Source organism: Vipera berus (assembly GCF_964194415.1).
Source record: "Vipera berus genome assembly, chromosome: 10".
In the NCBI taxonomy this organism is placed as follows: domain Eukaryota; kingdom Metazoa; phylum Chordata; class Lepidosauria; order Squamata; family Viperidae; genus Vipera; species Vipera berus.
The window spans coordinates 13,679,345-13,699,673 of record NC_138213.1 but is presented as its reverse complement, the minus strand read 5'-3'; the positions used below and the strand labels follow the sequence as shown (position 1 = coordinate 13,699,673).

Sequence of the window (20,329 nt, the reverse complement as noted above, 5' to 3'; positions counted from 1 at the left end):
ACCTTGAATTACCCAGTTTTGCTTATAGGGTGAGACATGGATAGCACTTAGACCCAAATAACATTCCTGGAAGGAAAGTTTTTCTTCTCATTGGATGGGAGAAACTGGTTGCTGGGTGGAAAGGAAACAAATAACAACCAGATGAATTGATTTCCCCCTTTATCACTATACTTATTCCCAAATTATTCAGGAGGCTCCCCAATTCATCAGAAATTAAATTTTTAGGTGCTTGCTGGGATGGAGAAAAGACAATCAGATCTCTAACCATTGATAGCAATAGTTAGGGATGGTGATCGGAGATTCAGTGTTGGAAAATGCCAAGCAGATTTTCAGGTTATAGGTTTTAGCCAAGATCTTTGGAAATCTTGTGCAGAGTTGAAAAAGAACTAATGGTTAGCGATCCCAGATCCTGATTTTCCAATATCACAATCATGCGGAATACAATAACCATGGATCATTGCAGTTAGCTATACCTTTCAACCATTCATCTTTGAAATGTATTTATTGATTAAACTTATAAGAAGCCGCACTCCTTTCGAAAGGAATGGCCGTACCATTCACCCATCTAAGCAACCAGTGGAGAGGTCACCATAAATCATCCAAGACTATAGAAGACTTCCCACCCTTTTGATATTGCAAAAGATCATGTGCTCCTGGAATGTTTGGAGTACTTGAAACAATGACTCGGAACTTTTTATTAATGCAAAACGAAGTCCAAGATTCTTGGGCCACAGGACCTCCATTGTTTTACTTAATGGCTCGAGAATGCTCATGACATTTGAAAATAAATGGGGTACTTTGGCTGTCCTCCTCCTGCTAGACATTAAAGTCCTGGAATATGTTATCCACACAAGCCTACAAAATCACTCTCTTGGGGCTATATCCAATGCCTACTCCCTTGCATTTTTTATAAACCAGCTTGATAGGCAATCATTGTTTCAAATTGTACTGCTGTAGATATTTTTCCTACCATGAGCTAGTGTGGGAGTCTCCAGATTAACCTTTTTTGCAACTGTTTGTTATTAACTACATGACTGTATAGTGTCATTTGGAAATAGTACTAGTGCTTTTGTGGAGTTCAGTAACTTCTTCCAAAGTTCTCTTGCACTCAAATTTTTTTCTGGCTTCAAATGATTTGAACGGTCTGCATTTGGGTGGGGGGTTTTTTGCAGGTGGGGTGGGGTAGAAGGAGGAAGAAAGTATTTGAGAAAAATAAAAACATTCTTTGCTTATACTGAGTTATAATATCATGAGATTATACATTCCAGACAGCTAGTAGCAATGACTCAGGAGTAATCATTCAACATGAACAAAAGTATAAAGATAATGTTGGCTATGGCAATTACTTTATTGTCTTGGTTAGGCAGTTTGTAACTTATATGATCAAGATTTTGGCCTAGGTAAAGCTTACAACTTTGTTTTCCAAAGCACTTCCTCTTCAAGAAAATGTGACATATCAGTGAACATCTGTCCTTTAAAAAAGATGTTTCATAAAATCCTGTTAAGATTATTCCAAAACATACTCAACTGAGTATCTCTATTTCTACATGGAAAGTCCATATATGTTCACTTTTGGAAGTTCCTCTTGCTCTTCCTCAGTTTTAATGTACCCAGCTCTCAATATTCATTCCATTTTCACCAATAGCCACAAATTAGAAGCCAGATTTCAGAAGCCAATAATTCTTCTTCTTCTCAGATTATACAGACTATTTTATTCTGAAAGGAAGTCATTATAGACTTTCTTGGTCAAGGAGCCAGTTTTCTTTCAACAAACCGGGCTTGGAAGAAAATTTTCATTACTTTCATGGCATTAAAGTACACAACATCTGGTTAAGCAGACTGAATTCCAGTAACTGCTACATTTTAAATCCAATTCTACTTATAGTAAAATTTAAATTTAAATTCTTGTATCTTTTTCCTCTATTTACATGACATAACCCCCTTAAAGACACATTCTTTTGAGCAGGAGAGACTTTTACGTGGGTTGTTGGGGGGTTTTTTTGTTTGTTTTTTTTACATCTAGCCCTCTCAATTCATAAGAAGACGGAACTGCAAAATCCACAACAAGATCAGTTATTAATACTAACAATCAAAATTGTAATTCTTTATAGGACAATAAAGTGAAAACTTACCACTCCACCCCCTGCAGAATGAACCAGCACAGACATGCCCGCTCGCAAATTGGCAACTTCGAAGAGCATCATGTATGCAGTTACAAAATTCATAGGAAAGGCAGCTGCTTCAGAGAAGCTTATGTCATCGGGAATTTTGTACACAAAGTCAACAGGTGTGCATACAACCTCGGCCCAGGCGTTGTAGTTGGTAAAGGCCATGACTCTGTCTCCAATCTGAAACCATTTGAAAGAAACACAGTCGGATTACAATCTCTTGGATAATCCTCCTTGAGTTACCCGCAAAATGCAGGCTGGTTTCAGACATTGGCAGTTATTCCTTGGTGACAGTAACATCCAGTGATTAGGGCTACAATCACATATGGGGAGGGCAGATGAGAGTCACTGTGGGCATAAGAATGATGCAAAATGTGTAGAAATATGACAGATATTGTTATGCCATATTTCTATCCCATTTTTCCTCTGGACAGGACTGTATTGTTCCTGAAATAGACCGATGGGGCTACTCAATTTTTCAAATGAGGTTGAAAACATCCTCTTCCTTTTGAAACTAAAAGAGCTATACAGATAATAGTCTGTCTCAGGGATCTGCAAACGTGACAACATTAAGACTTGTGGGTTTCAGTTCCCATAATTCCTCAACCAGCCACGCTGGCTGGGGAATTTTGGGAGTTGAAACCCACGGGTCTTAATGTTGCTAAGATTGCAGACTCCTGCCCTAAGTATTATGTTTTCCATAATATTTTGGGAAAGTAAGTTCAAAATAATCAATAGTTTATTGTTTAAACCAGTTTATAGAGCTGGCTTATTCCAAGCTGAACAAAATCAGTCCTATATGTTTCACATTTTAAATGAAAAGTATTTAACAGTGATTGTAAATCCACCCCTTCCTGGCATGTTTAATATCTGTGGATTTAAATTCATGCATAAGCTGCATCACTATGCTGAATTGTGTTTTAGAGAACACTGTTTGATTCAGATGGCAACATGTGTATCTTTGCAGTCTTCTGCCTACAGTACATTCAACTTTATCAGCTGCTTTTGATAGTTTTTAAAGCAGGAATACATTTTTTACCTTGCTCATATTTAATTATTCGTACAATAAAATACGGGGAGAGGGAAAGGAAGACTGTTTTCACATATAAAGTAGCAAAAATCAATTTTAAAAACTGGTTATTATCATTCCATATAGCATGTTCAAGTACTCAATGCAGTTTTATTTTGATGTCAATACAGAATTACAGCTTGGGAGGAAAAAATGAAATTAAACGGCAAAGCTGACATTCTTATAGCTAACAGTTCAAGACTTTTCCTACAGTCATCTGATTCTTCACATGAACACATCTGAAATAAAATTATTTTGGTTACTTAATTAGCTTGGCCCATTGTACTTTTTCCTTCCAAAAAGTATATTATTACAATAAATGAAATAATTGCTGGTGAGCAAGCAGGAATAGTGTGTGTGAGATACAATTCAATGCTTCAAAGGCTGCCTAGCTGTAGAGTACAGTTCTACCCATGCTTATTTAAAAGTAAGCTTACATATTTATATTAATTTATTATATTAATATAATTAATTTATATTAATAGTTATATTTATAACTGGCTTGGGGCCCTGATGCGACTATCCCATTTTGGAATGGTTAGTAGACAAGTACAAGATTTTACTTCCACCCCATCTATGCAATTGGTTCATTTATTCATTTTAATATTAATTTTAATGTTTTGCTTTCCTGGTGATGTTTAAATCTTATATTTGTTTTATTCTGTTATTTATGACATTATAAACTGCCCAGAATTTCTTGGTAGAGAAGATGGGCAACATACACATTTAATAAATAAAAACAAATATTTAAGAGAGCTTATTTCTTTACTGGGTTACTCAGTCTTACTGAATCATGTTGCAATTTGGAATTTGCTTAGGAAGTTGAGACTCTTGGTTTCAATAAACCTTGGGTCTTATCAGGTGGGAGATGGCTGATGTGAAATACAAAATAGGAATAGTGAGCATTGACACTGTCAATTAACTTGAACTTGATAAAGCTCAAGAACTTTGTTCAAGTTCAAGAAAAATGCACTTCATAAAGCTCAGACCTTAATCAACTTTAGCTTCCAGCATCCCTCATTACTATGTTCATTTAAGGCAGAGGTCTTCAAACTCGGCCCTTTTATGACTCATGGACTTCAACTCCCAGAATTTCTCAGCCAGACATGCTGGCTGAGGAATTCTGGGAGCTGAAGTCCATGAGTCATAAAAGGGCCGAGTTTGAAGACCCCTGAAAATTTTAAGGAGATGGAGTTATAATCCAACAACATCTGGATAAGCTGGGGATTTTCATTGCTATAATACATGCTGACTAAATAATGAAGCACCATAGCATGATTAAAATGGACAAATAAAACAGCTGAGTCTGTAGGATGAATTAAGACAACCAACTATCATAATATGATTTTTTTTAAAGGCAGGATGACAAGGTAGGCTGACTTGGATATGCCTATACATTTTTTTAATAATATCAAATATTCTTTTCATAAAGTAGCAATGCTGGGAACTGAAATAGACCCCACCAGATGCAAAGCCTATCTTCTGTTTTTAAAGAAGACACCTATTAAATGTTAAAGGCTGTTAAATGCTCCATCAGTGATTATATCTCCCATCATAGAGCATCTCATATTCTATTAGCTCTGCATGTCTTTTAGGTGATGACCTTTCAAAATGAGAAAATGAAACAGCTAGCACCTCTCTTTTGCCTCCCACGTATTAATTTATTGTGAAACAGTGCTTTTCCATCTTGATCAAATTCTACTGCACCCTTTTAGAACCCAGTTACTCTTCCTTCAAAGGCTGTGAGGCTGGATTGAGAGCTTTATAGCACGGAAACATTTATAGCGTCTTGAGTAGTGTCACATTTCAACTGCCTTGGGGTATAGAAAAGATTACAAACTTGTAAAATGGTACTGAAACAGGATGACACGTCCATTTTCCCACCTCTTCTTCCCCACCAGCAAAAAGTAGAATTTTTACGTGAAACAAAATGGTTTACCTGTTTTCTTTCATTCTTAACAAACAAATAAAAATATATATACCGTATTTGCATACAATGGGTGAAAGCTTAGAATTAAGTTGAATATCTCAATTACGGGCCCCTCCTCCCAAGAAGTGGAAACAAACTCATTCAACTGGTTGATGAATTGCAGATTTGGAATAAAGTTTATTGCAGTCGTAACTAGTGGGCATTCATTTGTGTCTTCAGTTGAATGGATATACTGTACCAGTTTGTTTACCCGATAAGTTAAAGTTTATTTGGCTTAAGAAGCATCAACTATAGCTGACTGAGTTTGACTACAGTTGACTGAGTTTACAAAAACATGTGTTTAGGGAGATTCTCAATAATCCAAGTCATGGTTGTCCCAAAGATGCTTTTTCAGAAGGCAACTGGATTTTCTTAGTTTTTCTTCCTTGAAAACATTTTATTTCTCATTGAAGAAACTTCTTCAGTTTTGGGCTGAACTGAAGAAGCTCCTTGGATGAGAAGCGAAATATTTTTATGGAGAAAAGAAAAAACTTGCCTTTTGGAAAAGCATCCTTGGGTCAAAACACGCTAAGCCACAAACAAGCAAATTGCAGTGAGCTCTTTCTAGAACCCCAATCTTTGATGGTTAGAAGCACATGGGAAAATCTAAGAATATGGGATGGATGCAGACATTGAATGACAGCTGGGGCAGAAGGCTACTCCATTCACAGATTGGCTAGTTATGTTTACTGATTATAGTCCCAGATCAATAAAACACAAGTATACTATAAAATATAAGAGTACATGGTAAGCCAATCTTGAAACAATAAATAATAAAAAGAGGGCACCATTCAAATTCTACAATCTATAGCTACTGCCGAGAAGTTGGTAATATTTTAAAGGTTTTCCTCCCTTTAATTTTTTTTAGGAGAAAGTCTGCAGCCTCTTGTTCAGTAAGACAAGTAAAATTTATGTGTGCCAAATACTAAGGGTGATATAGTAGACAGTTTAACAATTCATAAGTTACTGTCTTGACTGCAGTCTGCACAGAGGTAAATGCAGTTATCTTCTGATTGTCTGAATAGCCCTGGGTTATTTCTCACTGTATTTTTGAAGAAAAACAGATTTAGGGCCCAAAAGAAATGATTGCTTTTCCTTTTCAGCTTAAATCTCAAACTCAGATTGCCATGAATGTTATTCGAGACTAGCTCAAAAGCCCAAAGGCCTTAACAATGAAACCTCTAGTGGGTCAAGAATGAGGAAAATAAGGGTGGCAAGCACATGTATATTAAATAGATGAAGTTTACTATGAAATGTAACTACATTTGGGGTTATTTTATATAAGCCACTTGGGCAGCAGGGGTGGCTATGGCTGGCTCTTGGGTGGAGAGCAGCTGGGACCATTGAAGCTGATGGCTATGTGGAAGCAAGCAAGGAACACTTCTTAATGTTTAATCCCTCAAATTCCAGAGGAGACATTTCCTTCTAATTCCTACCAGAGGTTGAGCATTTGCCTCCATGGGGTCCATGGATCCTGACATCACCCCGCTAAGCAGGCATCTATCTACTTGAGGTGTCCTTGGAAGAAGAGGGAGCAAGGCTAACTCGGCCAGTCTTGGATGAACCCAGTGAATGCCATCGTAGGTATCTTTTCCAGTCACCTCCTTCCAGCCCCAAGGAGGAGCTGGACAACACTGACAAGCTGCAACGTTGCCCGAGCTGAGACAGCCGATCTTCTGCTGGGTTTACAAAAATGGAGGTGACTTTTACTGCTCTGGGTCACGGCCAGCCAACTCCCTCCTTTTTTCTTCCTCCCCACCTTTGTCAACCTAGCTTGCTCTTGCCTTCCTTGTTACCATCCCACACCTTCTAAGAGGGTAGGTCCTTGTCAGCTGAGACCTGCACTTTGCACTCCTTCCTTTAAGTATCTTTTTTTTTTCTTCTTCCAGAAAATGACTTGGTGGGTTATAGATTTGAGACCTACCTTTATAGCATGTTGGCTTTTCACGTTTCCTACAAAGAACTTCTCCCTATTTGATTCTCCTTTTCATTCTATTCAGTTTTTCTCAAGGAGTCTATATTCTATTAGAACCAAGCATAACTATTGTCATTAAGGGATGATGATGATGATGATGATGATGATGATGATGATCTGTGTTTGTTTCTGCAGTACTTCTCCTATTGGCTACATCAACAGTAGCATTCCTAATGTGAATTTTGTTTTTTTCTAAAGAGAGAATTTTGTCACGACGCTAGCGTTTTAAAATTGCTTCTATTTCACTGCTGCTGCACGTTTGCTGTATTTATATATATTTATATAGCTGTTATATTTAGACTTATTTCTAACCAGCCATTTTAAACCCAGTCTCCTGGTAGCTATAGAACACATATTGGAATAGGGATGTCTAATTCTAATCCCAAAGCAAACAAACCATCTTATGGTTCAATCTGAGGTATGAACAAGGCCATTTAATCATCAAATGCTCTACCACCATTTAAATTTCACTAATATCTGGTTAATTGATTTGTTCCATTTTGGAGATTCCACTACATCCTTATCAAGAGGTACTGATTCACAATACTTTAACATTCAACACATGGGCAGAGTTCTGACACTGTAGTATGCCAGGATACTTAAACCTACAATAACCTGATCCACACACAACACAAAGCAATGATAGGCAGGTACACGCACCACATTATAATAAAACCCAAACAGGCCATGTTATGGTTTATCACAGTGGTTCTTATTTTTTTCTTCACCACGGACCCTCCTTTAAATACATTTTGTGGCCATGGACCATGGCCACAGACCCCCAAGACCTAACTCAAGATTTAAATCATAATATTTCTTCCAGCCTTTGTGGACCCCCTCTGATGACATTGCGCCTTCCCCAAGGGTCCACGGACCACAGGTTGAGAACCACTGGTTTATCTTAATTTATGGATATATTGTTTTGTTCTCAAGCACCATCATATTACCTCATAGCCTTTCACATTGTCACCCAGAGCTTCTACAATTCCAGAGCATTCAAATCCAGGTATAAGTGGTGTTTTTGGTGGATTATCAATGTTCCCTTGGCGAACCATCAGGTCAATAAAATTTAAGCCACTGTAAGGAAAGAAAATGAGAAGGGAAGATATGAAGGCCTACATTTGAAAGTAGCTGATAACCACCACCAAAGTGACATTGAATAAAGTCCTATGATGCCATTTACAACCATGTTTTAGTTACCAACCCAAAATGCTCTTTATATGAGATTTCTTTTCATTCCCCTTCCCCCAAGCTGAATTCGTTATTCATCTTTTGGGATACTCCTAAGAAGAGCTCAAATTACATTGTTTCCTTCTCTTTGTCTTCTCCAAGTAACACAAAATAATTTCTCATTAAAAATAGACACCCCTTTACACATTGTCCTTTTGTTGATTAATCTCCCCCCCCCCAAAAAAACCCCCAGCATGTTATGTTTGAAGTTTTAAGACTTAATCTCAAAGAAACAGGCAACAGCAACAATAGATTGAGCGATAAGTCTCATTCAATGTGCATGACTTTCTAACAGGTTTTTTTTTCCAAAGGGAAAGAGTCCACAACCTGAAGAGAGGGAAGGTTTTGCTTTTCTATATGTTCAAAATCACATACAGTTAAAATCCACTTTTGTTTATACTGCTTTGGAAAATAGTGGGGTTAAAATATTAAGGACTTCACAAAAACGAATTGGTTCAGTTTTCAACCAAGTACAGAGGAGATTGCAAATGATTTAATTTTTAAGGAAGCTACTCTATATTACAATAGCATACCGTTAAAAACTGAAACGTAACATTCCTTTCCCACAAATTACTGGTAACTTTCATCTGATTGTTTTCCATGCTCCCGAATCTTTCAAAAAAGGTGGTGTAATCTGATCCATGGGCTATTAATCAAATGTGGTTATCAATGAGTCCCTTCCAGATAGTCCTCGACTTACTACTATTTGTTTAGTGACCAAAGTGATGACAATACTGAGAAAAAGTGACTTACGACACGTTTTCAACAATCACTGCATGATCACATGATCAAACTCATGGGGCTGTCTTTCTTAGTAATGGAAGACCAAAACTGGGGTCATAAATTGAGGACTACCATAACTCCTTGTTACAACAGTTTCCCTGGGCTTCTGGATTATAGCTAAAACACTGATGGCAACCTACAAAACTGTGTAGGATTTTGTCCAAAGCTATTTGAATAACCCCATTCTATCCTTGAGACTTTCAATTCCCTTTAAACATGTTAGTGGAAATAAGACAATGGTTACTCCCAGCACTGGAGATTATTATTATTTTTTTAAATGAAGCTAAGCTGTTTGTTTCACTGAACGGCAAAAATGTTATTCTCTGGGTACTTAAGCCTAATTTGCTGAAAATGGCTTCAAACTGGTGAATGCTGTCTCGTTCTTTTTATTGGTGTGCTTTTTAAAGATTTCCTGGATTCCAGCTACAGTCTTTTTCTCTCGCTATGCTTTTACTCTTAGTCCTACTGAGTTAACATTTTTTAGCAGAAAGAAAGGAAATACTCTTAATGGCTGACTCCAATCTATAAAACCCTGAGATGGTGAAATAGACCACTCTTGGCATATTATTGAATCAGACACGCATTACAGTAAAAAGGAGAAGAACGAAACTCTACTCTAACCCATTGCTCATTGCTTTTTTCAAACATAAGACTTGGGTAAACAGTAATACGATGCTTAGCGTTGCGGGATATATTTTGTAATGAACTGAATAAGAATATGAAGGAATATAAGGCAGAACAAATCCAGCAAAGCAATGGAATGGAGCCAGAATATATACTAGAGAAAGACAGCCAGCTTCCATTTATAAAGCAGAATGAAATTTAACACGATCCAAGATTGGATTGCATTCACCTCTCTACCAAGGGTAGGCAAACTATACATTCCAAGGGTTTTGGACTACACTGCCCATAATCCATGATCATTGATAGATTATATGCCACTAGGTTAGCCCCAGTTCTTGTTGACTACATAGGCTGATTTTCTCCAAGATGACCTGTCCCCAGCCTGGTCCTTCAATTTTTTCAATGACACACTTATTGTTGCACTTCTGGAACCAGGTCCATTGATCTTGCGGTTGACTGCCGCCTCCTCCTCCTCCTCCTCCTCCTCCTCCTCCTCCTCCTCCTTCCACTTTTACCAACGTTATAGACTTCTAAAGAGAACTGGCTCTTTGCAAAATGTGTTAAATATATGATTTGAGCTAATTATTCACACTTTGAGTGAGAATTCTAGAATTCTAAGGAATCAGTAAAACTAGGCAGATTTAAAATAAGCAACCAGACCCAATGTATGCCTGGTCCTTAGCAATACAAATCATTGTTCCCATTGTTCCCCAAGCCATAATGCTTCTTTCAAGGTTAAAGTCTTCTAAAATAAGCACTGCAGCATTTCACCTTGATTTTTTTTTTCTCCTTCCGATAAAATGCCAGGACTTTGTGTAACAGGAGCCACACTTGGATGGCAGAAATGTGATTTTCTGACCTGGTGGTACACAGGAGATATTTCTATTCCTGAACTCCATTGGAAAATGCCTCACATACCTTCCTCATACCAAATCTGCACTGAAACATTTCCTAACCTCTATACTGCCAGAGCATCAATATTCATTCATCCATGAGTGCTTCTCGACTGGAATTTCATTTTAGCATGGATGCCAATGCGAGGTGGCAGTACAGTGTTATACTTGCTATCAGGATAGATTAATGATGTCAGGAGCTGCAGCTCCAAATTCTGTGGACATTTGATGCATGTGGACATTGAATACATGGATGGTCTAGATGGGAAATTTCATTTTCAGTTGTGTGAAATATTTTAAATAATAGATTAGTCTTTCTTCACCTATATCCACCACTGTCTTTACCCTTGGATTGAAAAGCATATTTGGACTGAGTATCAGAGATGTTCAAGTCTCTGATGCGTTTCCTACTTATGTTCCAGGGATGTTTTTTAAGCTACTGAAGCTCAGCATTGAGAGAAGGACATTTTGTATCACTTCTCTGCATACAGTATTACTTTGAAAAATCTGTAATTTCATAAAGAGCTGAATATTCTCCAACTCATGCTCACTCTACTAACAGATCCTTTAAATTGTAGCCTCTCAATAAACTTGTGACTTCCCAACATGTTTTTAACCAGGGCCCAAATTTGATAGGGCTTCTAGGACTCAACTCAGCCTTACCTTACCACAATTCCCCCAAAGCTTGGCAGAGTGAATTAACTTTGCAAATGTTCTTTGAAACATGCACCTAACTAAAACTGTAGCATACATACTGTATGTGTGCTACAATAGTATAATCTATGATTATATAATTACCAAATAAATCCTATATCTCTGCTTTTGATCTATAGGATAGTAGCACATGTGCAATGGGAAGAACATATAGCAGGGGTCTTCAAACTTGGCCCTTTTATGACTTGTGGACTTCAACTCCCAGAATTCCTCAGTTAGACATGCTGGCTGAGGAATTCTGGCAGTTGAAGTCCACAAGTCATAAAAGGGCCAAGTTTGAAGACCCCTGACATATAGCATGTGGCAAATGTGAACATCCAAGAACGTGGGAGAGACAGAAAGAGGCACTGTGAAACTCTACCACTGGTCAAAGTTTCAAAATAATTTGGGCACCCCTAAAAATAGACCCCTGAAGATGCAATACAACCCATATTCACGGAATGCTGATAAATTGTTGAAAAACTGGAGGTAAAGGTAAAGGCAGAACACATTTGAAACAGGCAAAAAGTAGTTGGATTCTTGAACCGAAACTTTCCACAATGCATTTTATTGTTTGTAGTCAACACCTAGTTCCATCTATTTGGGAAAGATGCACTTCTAATCACTTAATCACATACTATATGAAAACCTATAGCAGGGGTCTTCAAACCTGGCCCTTTTATGACTTGTGGACTTCAACACCCAGAATTCCTCAGCCAGGCACACGTCCACAAGTCATAAAAGGGCCAAGTTTGAAGACCGCTGACCTATAACCTCATTTCACCATTTTTGTACAAGTATCAGGAGAATTGGATATTTCTCTGCTGCTTGTAGAGGATAATCTTGTAGAGGATAATCTTTCCATAACACAACATTGTCAACAGCACTTAAAATCCCTCAAATAATTTTTTGTACTGTATTGTGATATATATATATATATGTTAAGTATTTGTCAAGGCTTTTTGAATGCAGCTTGCTAATTAACTCTTTCATTCCTGTTTTGGCCTGACTCAAGGCTTATCCACAGGATATAGTCAACTTATGACAGCTCAGGAAGTTAAAACAACTGCCTAATATATAATCAGCCCAGGTTCGAATCTCAGATAAAGGGTATGACTGACTGATGAGAACATAAAGAGTTCGAAATGATCATCTCAGCCTCCCAAATTCTTTACTAGCAATTTGAATAATTTACATATATATATATATATATATATGTGTGTGTGTGTGTGTGTGTGTGTGTGTGTGTGTGTTTGTGTGTGTGTGTGTATATGTATATATATATGAATGATATATATTAACCTTTCATGTATTTATCTGTTGTTTTTATTCCTCTGTATATTTTAGATTTTTGTGTGTATGCATTATGTGTGTGTGTGTATAAGTGTGTATATGTGTATGTGTATACACACACACACACACACAAACATATATAGGCTTTTAAAAAATATATAGGCTTTTTAATATATATATTTATTTGTGTATTTTTTAAAAAATTTTTTTTGTAAAAATCACTGTTTGTATCCCACCTTCCGTATGCTAGTCTAGGACTATAATAAAGATCTGACTGCCAGAGCAAATTCCCTTCCTTCCACATCATTAGGAGAAGGCAGTTTTAATATGGAACAGGAAGATGGAAGAGATGGGTTGGTGGTTAATTCTAAATCAGTTTTTTATGTGCCACTTCTTAGTTCTCTTTCCTTCCAATTATCCTCATTGTTTGGAATGGCCTTGTGGAGCAGAAGTAAATAAATCCTGCTGATTTAACAACAAACATAACATCAAAACCTCCAAGATGTTAAAACAGTTAAGACCAACAATTTAAAGCGGGAGAAAGATTGTCTGCACAGACATAAAGTGTACGACTCTAATCTCTTTTATTTTATTTCTTTACTGCAAAAGAAACAAAAATGTTCCAACAGGATTAGTCCCATGACTTCTGGCTAACAATATGTTTAAGTTCATACAGTCACATACTTTCAGAAGAAACTAAGCAACACAATCCACCCTTGACCTATTTTCTGTCACCTCAGAAGCTAAGCAGCATTGGGCCTGGTTAGTCCCTTGGATGGGAGACTTCTACAGAAAATCAGCTAAATGAGGAAACTGTAAGAACATCCTAGAAGGAGGCAGTAGCAAATGACTGTTGCCTCCTGCCAAAACTGCATATCTAGGTAGTTGGGTTGAGCCAAGTTGGAGATAAAAATATTGTATTTTCAGTAGATGATAACAACTTAACTTTGGGCTGGGAAGCTAAGCAGCACTGGACATAACTATTAACTAGAGAGGACAATTAGTTAAATATCCTTGGGAATTTCAGGGTCACCGAGTAGATTAAAATAATCAGGAAGAAGATACTGGGAAACCATTCCCATATTGCCCCCCATAAAAACTGCATGTTTCTGCCCAGGTAGTCATCAGGAGTCAAGCACAACTCAAGGACCTTACAATGAGTTATAGTTTGCTTAAATAGGTGCATTTCCTTCAAGTAAGCAAAGGAGTTCAAGAAGAGGCAGCAAGCCAGCATTGGCTTTACAAGCCTGCTTCATCATTCTTTCTGATTTCTACTGCTCACTTTTAGAAATTCCAACCCAACATGTTACCCACAGTTTGCTCAAGCTCTCAGCATCTCAACAAGTTGTACAGCCCTTGAATAATTCCAATCTGTAGTAGCCGTACGTCTAACCCTCATCCGCATCTTTCCAATAGAGAATTTCCAGGGGAAAAAAATTAGCTAGGAGGGGAAAAACAGGGATTAAGCATAGAGCAGGGGACCCGTTGGGGAAAAGAGGATTTATTAATGAGCTTGACCAAAGAAAAGAACTTGAGGCTATCAGAAGGAAAGGCAATCAGTCCCTATGTAGCAGAATCAACATCCACATATACCAAAGAGTGGGGGGGGGGGTGTCACAGACATAAGAGAAATGTGAAGGTGCCAGAAAAAGACCAAAACAGCCCAAAATATTGTTCCCCTTGGAAAAGGCTTCCTGATACACAGGAATCCTTTAAAAAAAAACTTGAAAGGGTTTCTAATACATTGGGTCCTTTGGAAAAAAAAAACATAGCAAAAATGATTCACATTTTTTTTTAAGATTCACCGTCACCCCATTATTGAGCGCCAATGGGGAGAGAGGAAAGGGGGGGGAAGAGAAAGATGAAAAGAGGAAGAGCAATAGAAAGAGGGAGAAAGGGGAAAAAAAAGATAAGTCGATTTTTTTTTTTGCTTGCAGTCTTGTGCATATTTTCCTACAAATGAGGACTTAGGGACAGAGCCGCATTTGCTGCTGAGTCAAAGCTCAGAAAGCTGTTTTTATAACCAAATGCTCCGGAACTTGGGAATAAGCCCCAGTTTGTTTGTTTGGAGGTGTTTTTTTTTTAAAAAAGGCTCTTTTCTCCTGATGGTTAAGGAAGGCATCGATTGCAAAGGACAAAGGTGGGGGTGGGAGAGCTCCCTATTAAATTCACCGCCCCCCCCCCCCCGAGATTGAGCTGGAACTTTGCAAAAGTCGCTGGAGAATAAAACGGGGATGGGGAGGGGGAAAGGTAGGGTTCTTTTTTTGGGGGGGGCATGGGGCCAACCCGTTCTTCTCTTACTCAGTCACTACATTGGAGCTGAAGAGTCTCCAATCCCTAACCCCTCCACTAGACGCCCGTTTGCCCATCAAATCCAAAGAGAGAGAGAGAGACGCAGAGGATGGAAGGGAGGCAAGAAGATGCTTCCAGACGACCGTCGGCTAACCCGAATCATCATCATCATCATCACCATCATCACAATAATAATAAAAAAATATTAAAAAAATATAATAATAATAATAATAATAAATAATAATAATAATAATAATAATAATAATAATAATAATAATAATAATAATAATAATAATAATAATAATAATAATAATAATAATAATAATAATAATAATAATAATAATAATAAAAATAAAACAAGCCAGAATACTGGACCAGGCTTTCACGCGGATCTTCAGCTCTCCTTCCTGAGGCTCCGGCATCACTTTTTTCGACACCCGGAGCTTGTTGAGGCCCCCGAAGGCGGAGAGCACCACGGCTCGCATCTCCTTGGCATCCCCGCCTTTCGGGCTGCCTTCGCCGCTACCGCCGCCGATGATGCCTTCGCCCATGCCTTCGCCGTTGCAGCCGCCGCTGCCGCCGCCTTCGGGCGCCTCCTTCGCGATCATCTGCTCCGTCTCCTCGGCTTTCTCGGCTCCTTCCTTGGCCATGGCGCTGCTGCTGCTGCTGCTCCGGCGGCGGCAGAAGGAAGGCGGCGGGGCTGGAGAGCCGCCTTTAAGAGGACGGGGGCGCGCGCGCCGGGAAGGGGAAGCGCGGGAGGGTGGGGAGGCGGGGGAGAGCCAGCCGCAGGACGGGAGCGCGCCTGGCTTGGCCGGACGTCTTCTTTTTGCCCCCCCCTTCCTTCCTTCCTTCCTTCCTCCAGATGCCATCGCGGGGGCGCGCGCGGCGGAGGTGCCGGACTGCCCGGGGCTCGGGGCGTGCCCGCCGGCTGGTTACCGTACCCCGTGGCGTAGAGGCGCAGGGACTTTTGTTTTTTTGGTTTGTCTTAGAGGGGGGAGCAGATTTTTTTTTTGGGGGGGTAGGTAGGGGAAAGGGACACGGTGGCTCAGTGGGTTAGGACGCTGAGCTTGTTGATCAGAAGGTCCGGCAGTTTGGCGTGTCAAATCCCGAGTGCCGCGTAACAGAGTGAGCGCCTGTTACTCGTCCCAGCTTCTGCCAACCTAGCAGTTCGAAAGCACATAAAAATGCAAGTAGAAAAATAGGGACCACTACGGTGGGAAGGTAACAGCGTTCCATGCGCCTTTGGCATCTAGTCATGCCGGCCACATGATCACGGAGACGTCCTCAGACAAGTGCTGGCTCTTTGGCTTTGAAACGGAGATGAGCACCAGCCCCTAGAGTTGGAGACGACTAGCACGCATGTGCGGGGGAACCTTTACCTTTACCTTAGGTAGGGGAAAGCTGGGGGAAGGGGGTTGCCGCGGGAAGGGGGGGCGCGGCGACTTCCGCCTGGTCTTTGGAGGGCAGCGGTCGCCTCTCGGGCGGGGGGGGGGGCTTCGAGCAAGCCATCTGCTCGTTCCCCAGTTAAGGGATTTTAGGGTCGTTTGACTGTAGCCAAGAAATTACAAGACGCTTGCTCCTGGGGAGGGAAGCCATGGCAAATCTAGACAGTACACTAAAAAGCAGAGACGTCACCCTGTCGACAAAAGTGCCTATAGTCAAGGCTGTGGTCTTCCCAGTTGCAATGTATGGCTGTGAAAGATGGATCATAAGAAAGGCTGAGCTTCGAAGAATTGAGGCCTTTGAACTGTGGTGCTGGAGAAGACTCCTGCGAGTCCCTTGGACTGCGAGGTGATCAAACCGGTCAGTCCTAGAGGAGATCAACCCTAACTGCTCTTTAGAAGACCGGATCCTGAAGTTGAAACACTTTGGCCAGCTAATGAGAAGGAAGGACTCACTGGAGAAGAGCCTAATGCTGGGAAAGGTTGAGGGCAAGAGAAGAAGGGGACGACAAAGAATGAGGTGGCTGGATGGAGTCACTGAAGCAGTAGACGTGAGCTTAAATGGACTCCAGAAGATGGTAGAGGACAGGAAGGCCTGGAGGAACGTTGTCCATAGCCTGGAGGAACGTTGTCCATAGGGTCGCGATGGGTCGGACACGACTTCGCAGCTAACAACAACAACGTCGTTTGAGGGGTGTGGGGTGGGGTGGGGTGGGGGTGTGGAGTTGAATTGATTTGAGTTTGGCCTGTGGATGCTCTTTGGTGGCTTTGGGTTTTTGTGCTCGTGTGAATGTTGCGCTTTAATCCTCGTTTGGGATTGAAATGAGCTGTTTAAGGACAGGAAGGAAAAAAGAAAAAAAAAGAGAAGAAAAGAGATTTGGAAGGGATGCTCTCACTGTTTGGGAAGGAAGGATGTCGCACGGAAGACGCCCTCCCCCCCCCACCTGGGAAGGAGGGGTTATGCGTTATCTTTCTGTGCCCGGGCAGAAGAGCCTTCACTGATGCTTCCCCACGTGTGCAGGTGGCCTGGGATAACCTAGGAGGCTTAGGCTGGCACACTGCCAGAAGCCATGGTTTGTTGTGCAAGCTACAATGATTAGGTTTGCACAAAACATAAGCCAGGGCTTACAACCCTCCCTTGCTGGAGCCAGAGCTCACTCATGCAAAGTGGATCCATTCGGTTGAACGAGTCATGGTTTATGGAGTAAGCCGCATTTAGCTAGGTTTGCATGACATTCTAAGGCTGCTTTTAACAAGAACTAAAAAAATAAAATAAATTCCTCCTGCTTCCCTCAAAGCACTTGGAAGAAAGTTATCTGAGGTTGTCTGACAGACCAAACCTGATTCTGGATGCTGAGCAAAGGATGCAGGTATTTATGGATTTCTATGGAAACATCCTGTTGCTGAATTTGGGAAGTGGGTTCACACGCTGGGTTAACTCACGAGTGGACTTAACCCAGGAATACATCACATTTGGTGAGGTTCAGACATTGCAGTGGGCTATAGACTGTGCTTCCAACCACCGTGATGGCATAAACAGGGAGCTAAGAAAAAACTAAATCATCCTTAATAATATGGAGAAGAACTGTGATCTTCTGAATACCTCTGAACCCACTGCCCCAATTAAATTCCATTGTTCCACATGAAACGTTCCTGCAATTTTCTTTTCTCACTGATGCTGGGTTGTTGTTTTTCATGAAAAATCTCAGATGCAGGTATGGCTATCACCAGGTATAAAATTCTAACATCTGCCGGAGTCTCAGAAAAGGGACCTTGTTCTAATTTGTCCTGATTTTTTTTTTTAAAAAAGGTTCTCAAATAAACTACATTTAAGCTTGCTAGAGGAAGTGATACCAAAAGGCACTTTAATTTTTTTCCCCCTCAACTCTAGTTGCCTGGCTAAAAATCAGAAATGCTACACATATGGATCTTTTCTGAGGTTATGTTTCAGAAATAAACTCGGGGAAGGGAGATTGAGAGAAGAATGCTCCTAAAAAAATAGCATTTATTCTGCCTGCTCTGCCTGTTTTGTATGTGCTGTGAACCACAGCTTCAATTCCACCATTGTAGCTGGTGGATTGGGGTGTTTTTGACACACACATCATGGAATTTCAAATTGGTTGACCACTTCATTTGCATCAGAAGTATCTGAACATTTTGGCATGGATCTGATGAGGTCTTCTCCAGTAGCCCTCCATCCATCTTTCACCTAATAGGTTCCTTTGCTAGCAAAAAGAAATGATGTTGCTGACAAAAGAATAACAACCCATCAATTCCTTTTCAGAAACAATGTCGCCTAATTATGTGGTGTTTGGTGTGGGAAATGGAAAGTACTTGGAGGAAAGTCATATGCCAGCAGACTCAAATTTGTGGGAAAAACAAAAACTGGAAAAAAATGAGAAACTTAACCCTAGAGGACACCATGTGAACAAACAAATCCAATGTCTAAACCTGAGTCGCCTCCCTTTTTTTAAAAAAAAGCAGGATTTGACTTAATTTAATCTCCAAAAACTAAACAAGATTGGGCCTTGTAAGTACTTAGATGGACGAGACAAAGAAATTCTAAGCAAACTACTTGTTTGTAGCCAAGGGAACAACATGGACGTGTTCACGAAGTCACCCAAGAGTCAAGCTGGATTCAAGAGAAGCTTGGTTGGACTTCTCTTTCCATCTAATGCAGCTTGGATTTGGGGGGGGGGGCTCTGAAATATAGAGAAGAAAAGCTGTTGAGAAGATCAGAACCTGCACTTCAGGTGGCTGGTCATCAACTTTGGAAAAGGATCATGGGCCCTATGCTAAGTTGTAATTCAAAATAGTTCCTAAAATCAATCAATTTCTCTCTCTCTCTCTCTCTCTCTCTCTCTCTCTCTCTCTCTCTCTCTCTCTCTCTCTCTCTCTCTCTCTCTCTCTCTTTCTCTCTCTCTCTCTCTCTCTCTCTCTCTCCTATCTATCTATGTATCTAGTTAGCTAGCTAGGTACAATCTTTGTGGCTTGACACCATACAATACAATCAATAAGTCACATTACAGCTTAGCAAATTGTCAATAATGAAAGAAGACGAAGTCCTTTTTTCCCATGAATCCTAGCATGGAACTAAGTTCTGATTTACTTCTCTTGGTGGCTATCAGGCTAGTTCACAGATAATTGATTTTCAGTGAAACGTGTCAGTTGAACAGACATTTAGAATTTTAAGCAGTACATTTTTTTAAAAAAAAATGAAACTATTTGTTGTCTAAACCAGTAGTAGGAATCTGAGCTGCTAAGATAAAGTGTGACTTTCCATCTCCTTTTTTTGGTCCTCCAACCAAAATGTCAAGTTTGCTTCCCCCCCCCCACACACACACTTTCTGCTTATTTCAAAAAGAGAAGATGCAATCACTGCAGTGTAAATCCTAAAAGAGGTTCAGTTCAGTTAACAAAAAATAAGTAATTTAATCTCACAACGTAAGTACAGAAAAGGGCCAAATAGAGGTGACAGTCACCAAACGTTGCCCACCTAAATAATAAATCTTATTTCCCATCTGTTTTTTTTAAAATCTAAATTATATTGTAGAAAATTGTCCTTAGACAAGGCTGCACTGAATAGTCACCTGTACAGATTTTCTGAAGTCTACCTGAAATATAAAAATATAAAAGGCAAAATTATTTCCCTAGGAGGGTGCTATGTTACTGGTGTTTTCTTCTCTAACTGTTGCTTCAATCTCTGTTTTGCTTTAATCTCAGGGGTAATAGCAGCCAATTTCAAATCACAAACAGTGGATGGGATGATACAATACCAATTAGTTTGGCTGCATTGTGACATCACAAAGGCAGGTGAGGAAGGGCAAATTGAAAATGCAGGAAAGAGTGGACATATCAGCAATTCAACATTTTTGTGAACATTGGGGTGGGGAAACAC

The 20,329-nt window shown here is 39.9% G+C and overlaps 1 protein-coding gene across 1 annotated transcript in view; it reads right to left on the bottom strand.

Annotated features, from left to right (window-relative positions):
- Nucleotides 1-15,645, bottom strand: part of VAT1L (vesicle amine transport 1 like) — a 42,287-nt gene extending 26,642 nt beyond the window's left edge. Inside the window, exons 1-3 of the mRNA XM_081336272.1 lie at nt 15,365-15,645; nt 8,129-8,258; nt 2,133-2,348 (exon numbers count right to left, since the gene is read on the bottom strand). Of these exons, the coding sequence (XP_081192398.1) occupies nt 2,133-2,348; nt 8,129-8,258; nt 15,365-15,639 (621 nt within the window). The 5' untranslated portion in view covers nt 15,640-15,645. The remainder of the gene's footprint in view (nt 1-2,132; nt 2,349-8,128; nt 8,259-15,364) is intronic.
- Nucleotides 15,646-20,329: the final 4,684 nt, after the last annotated feature.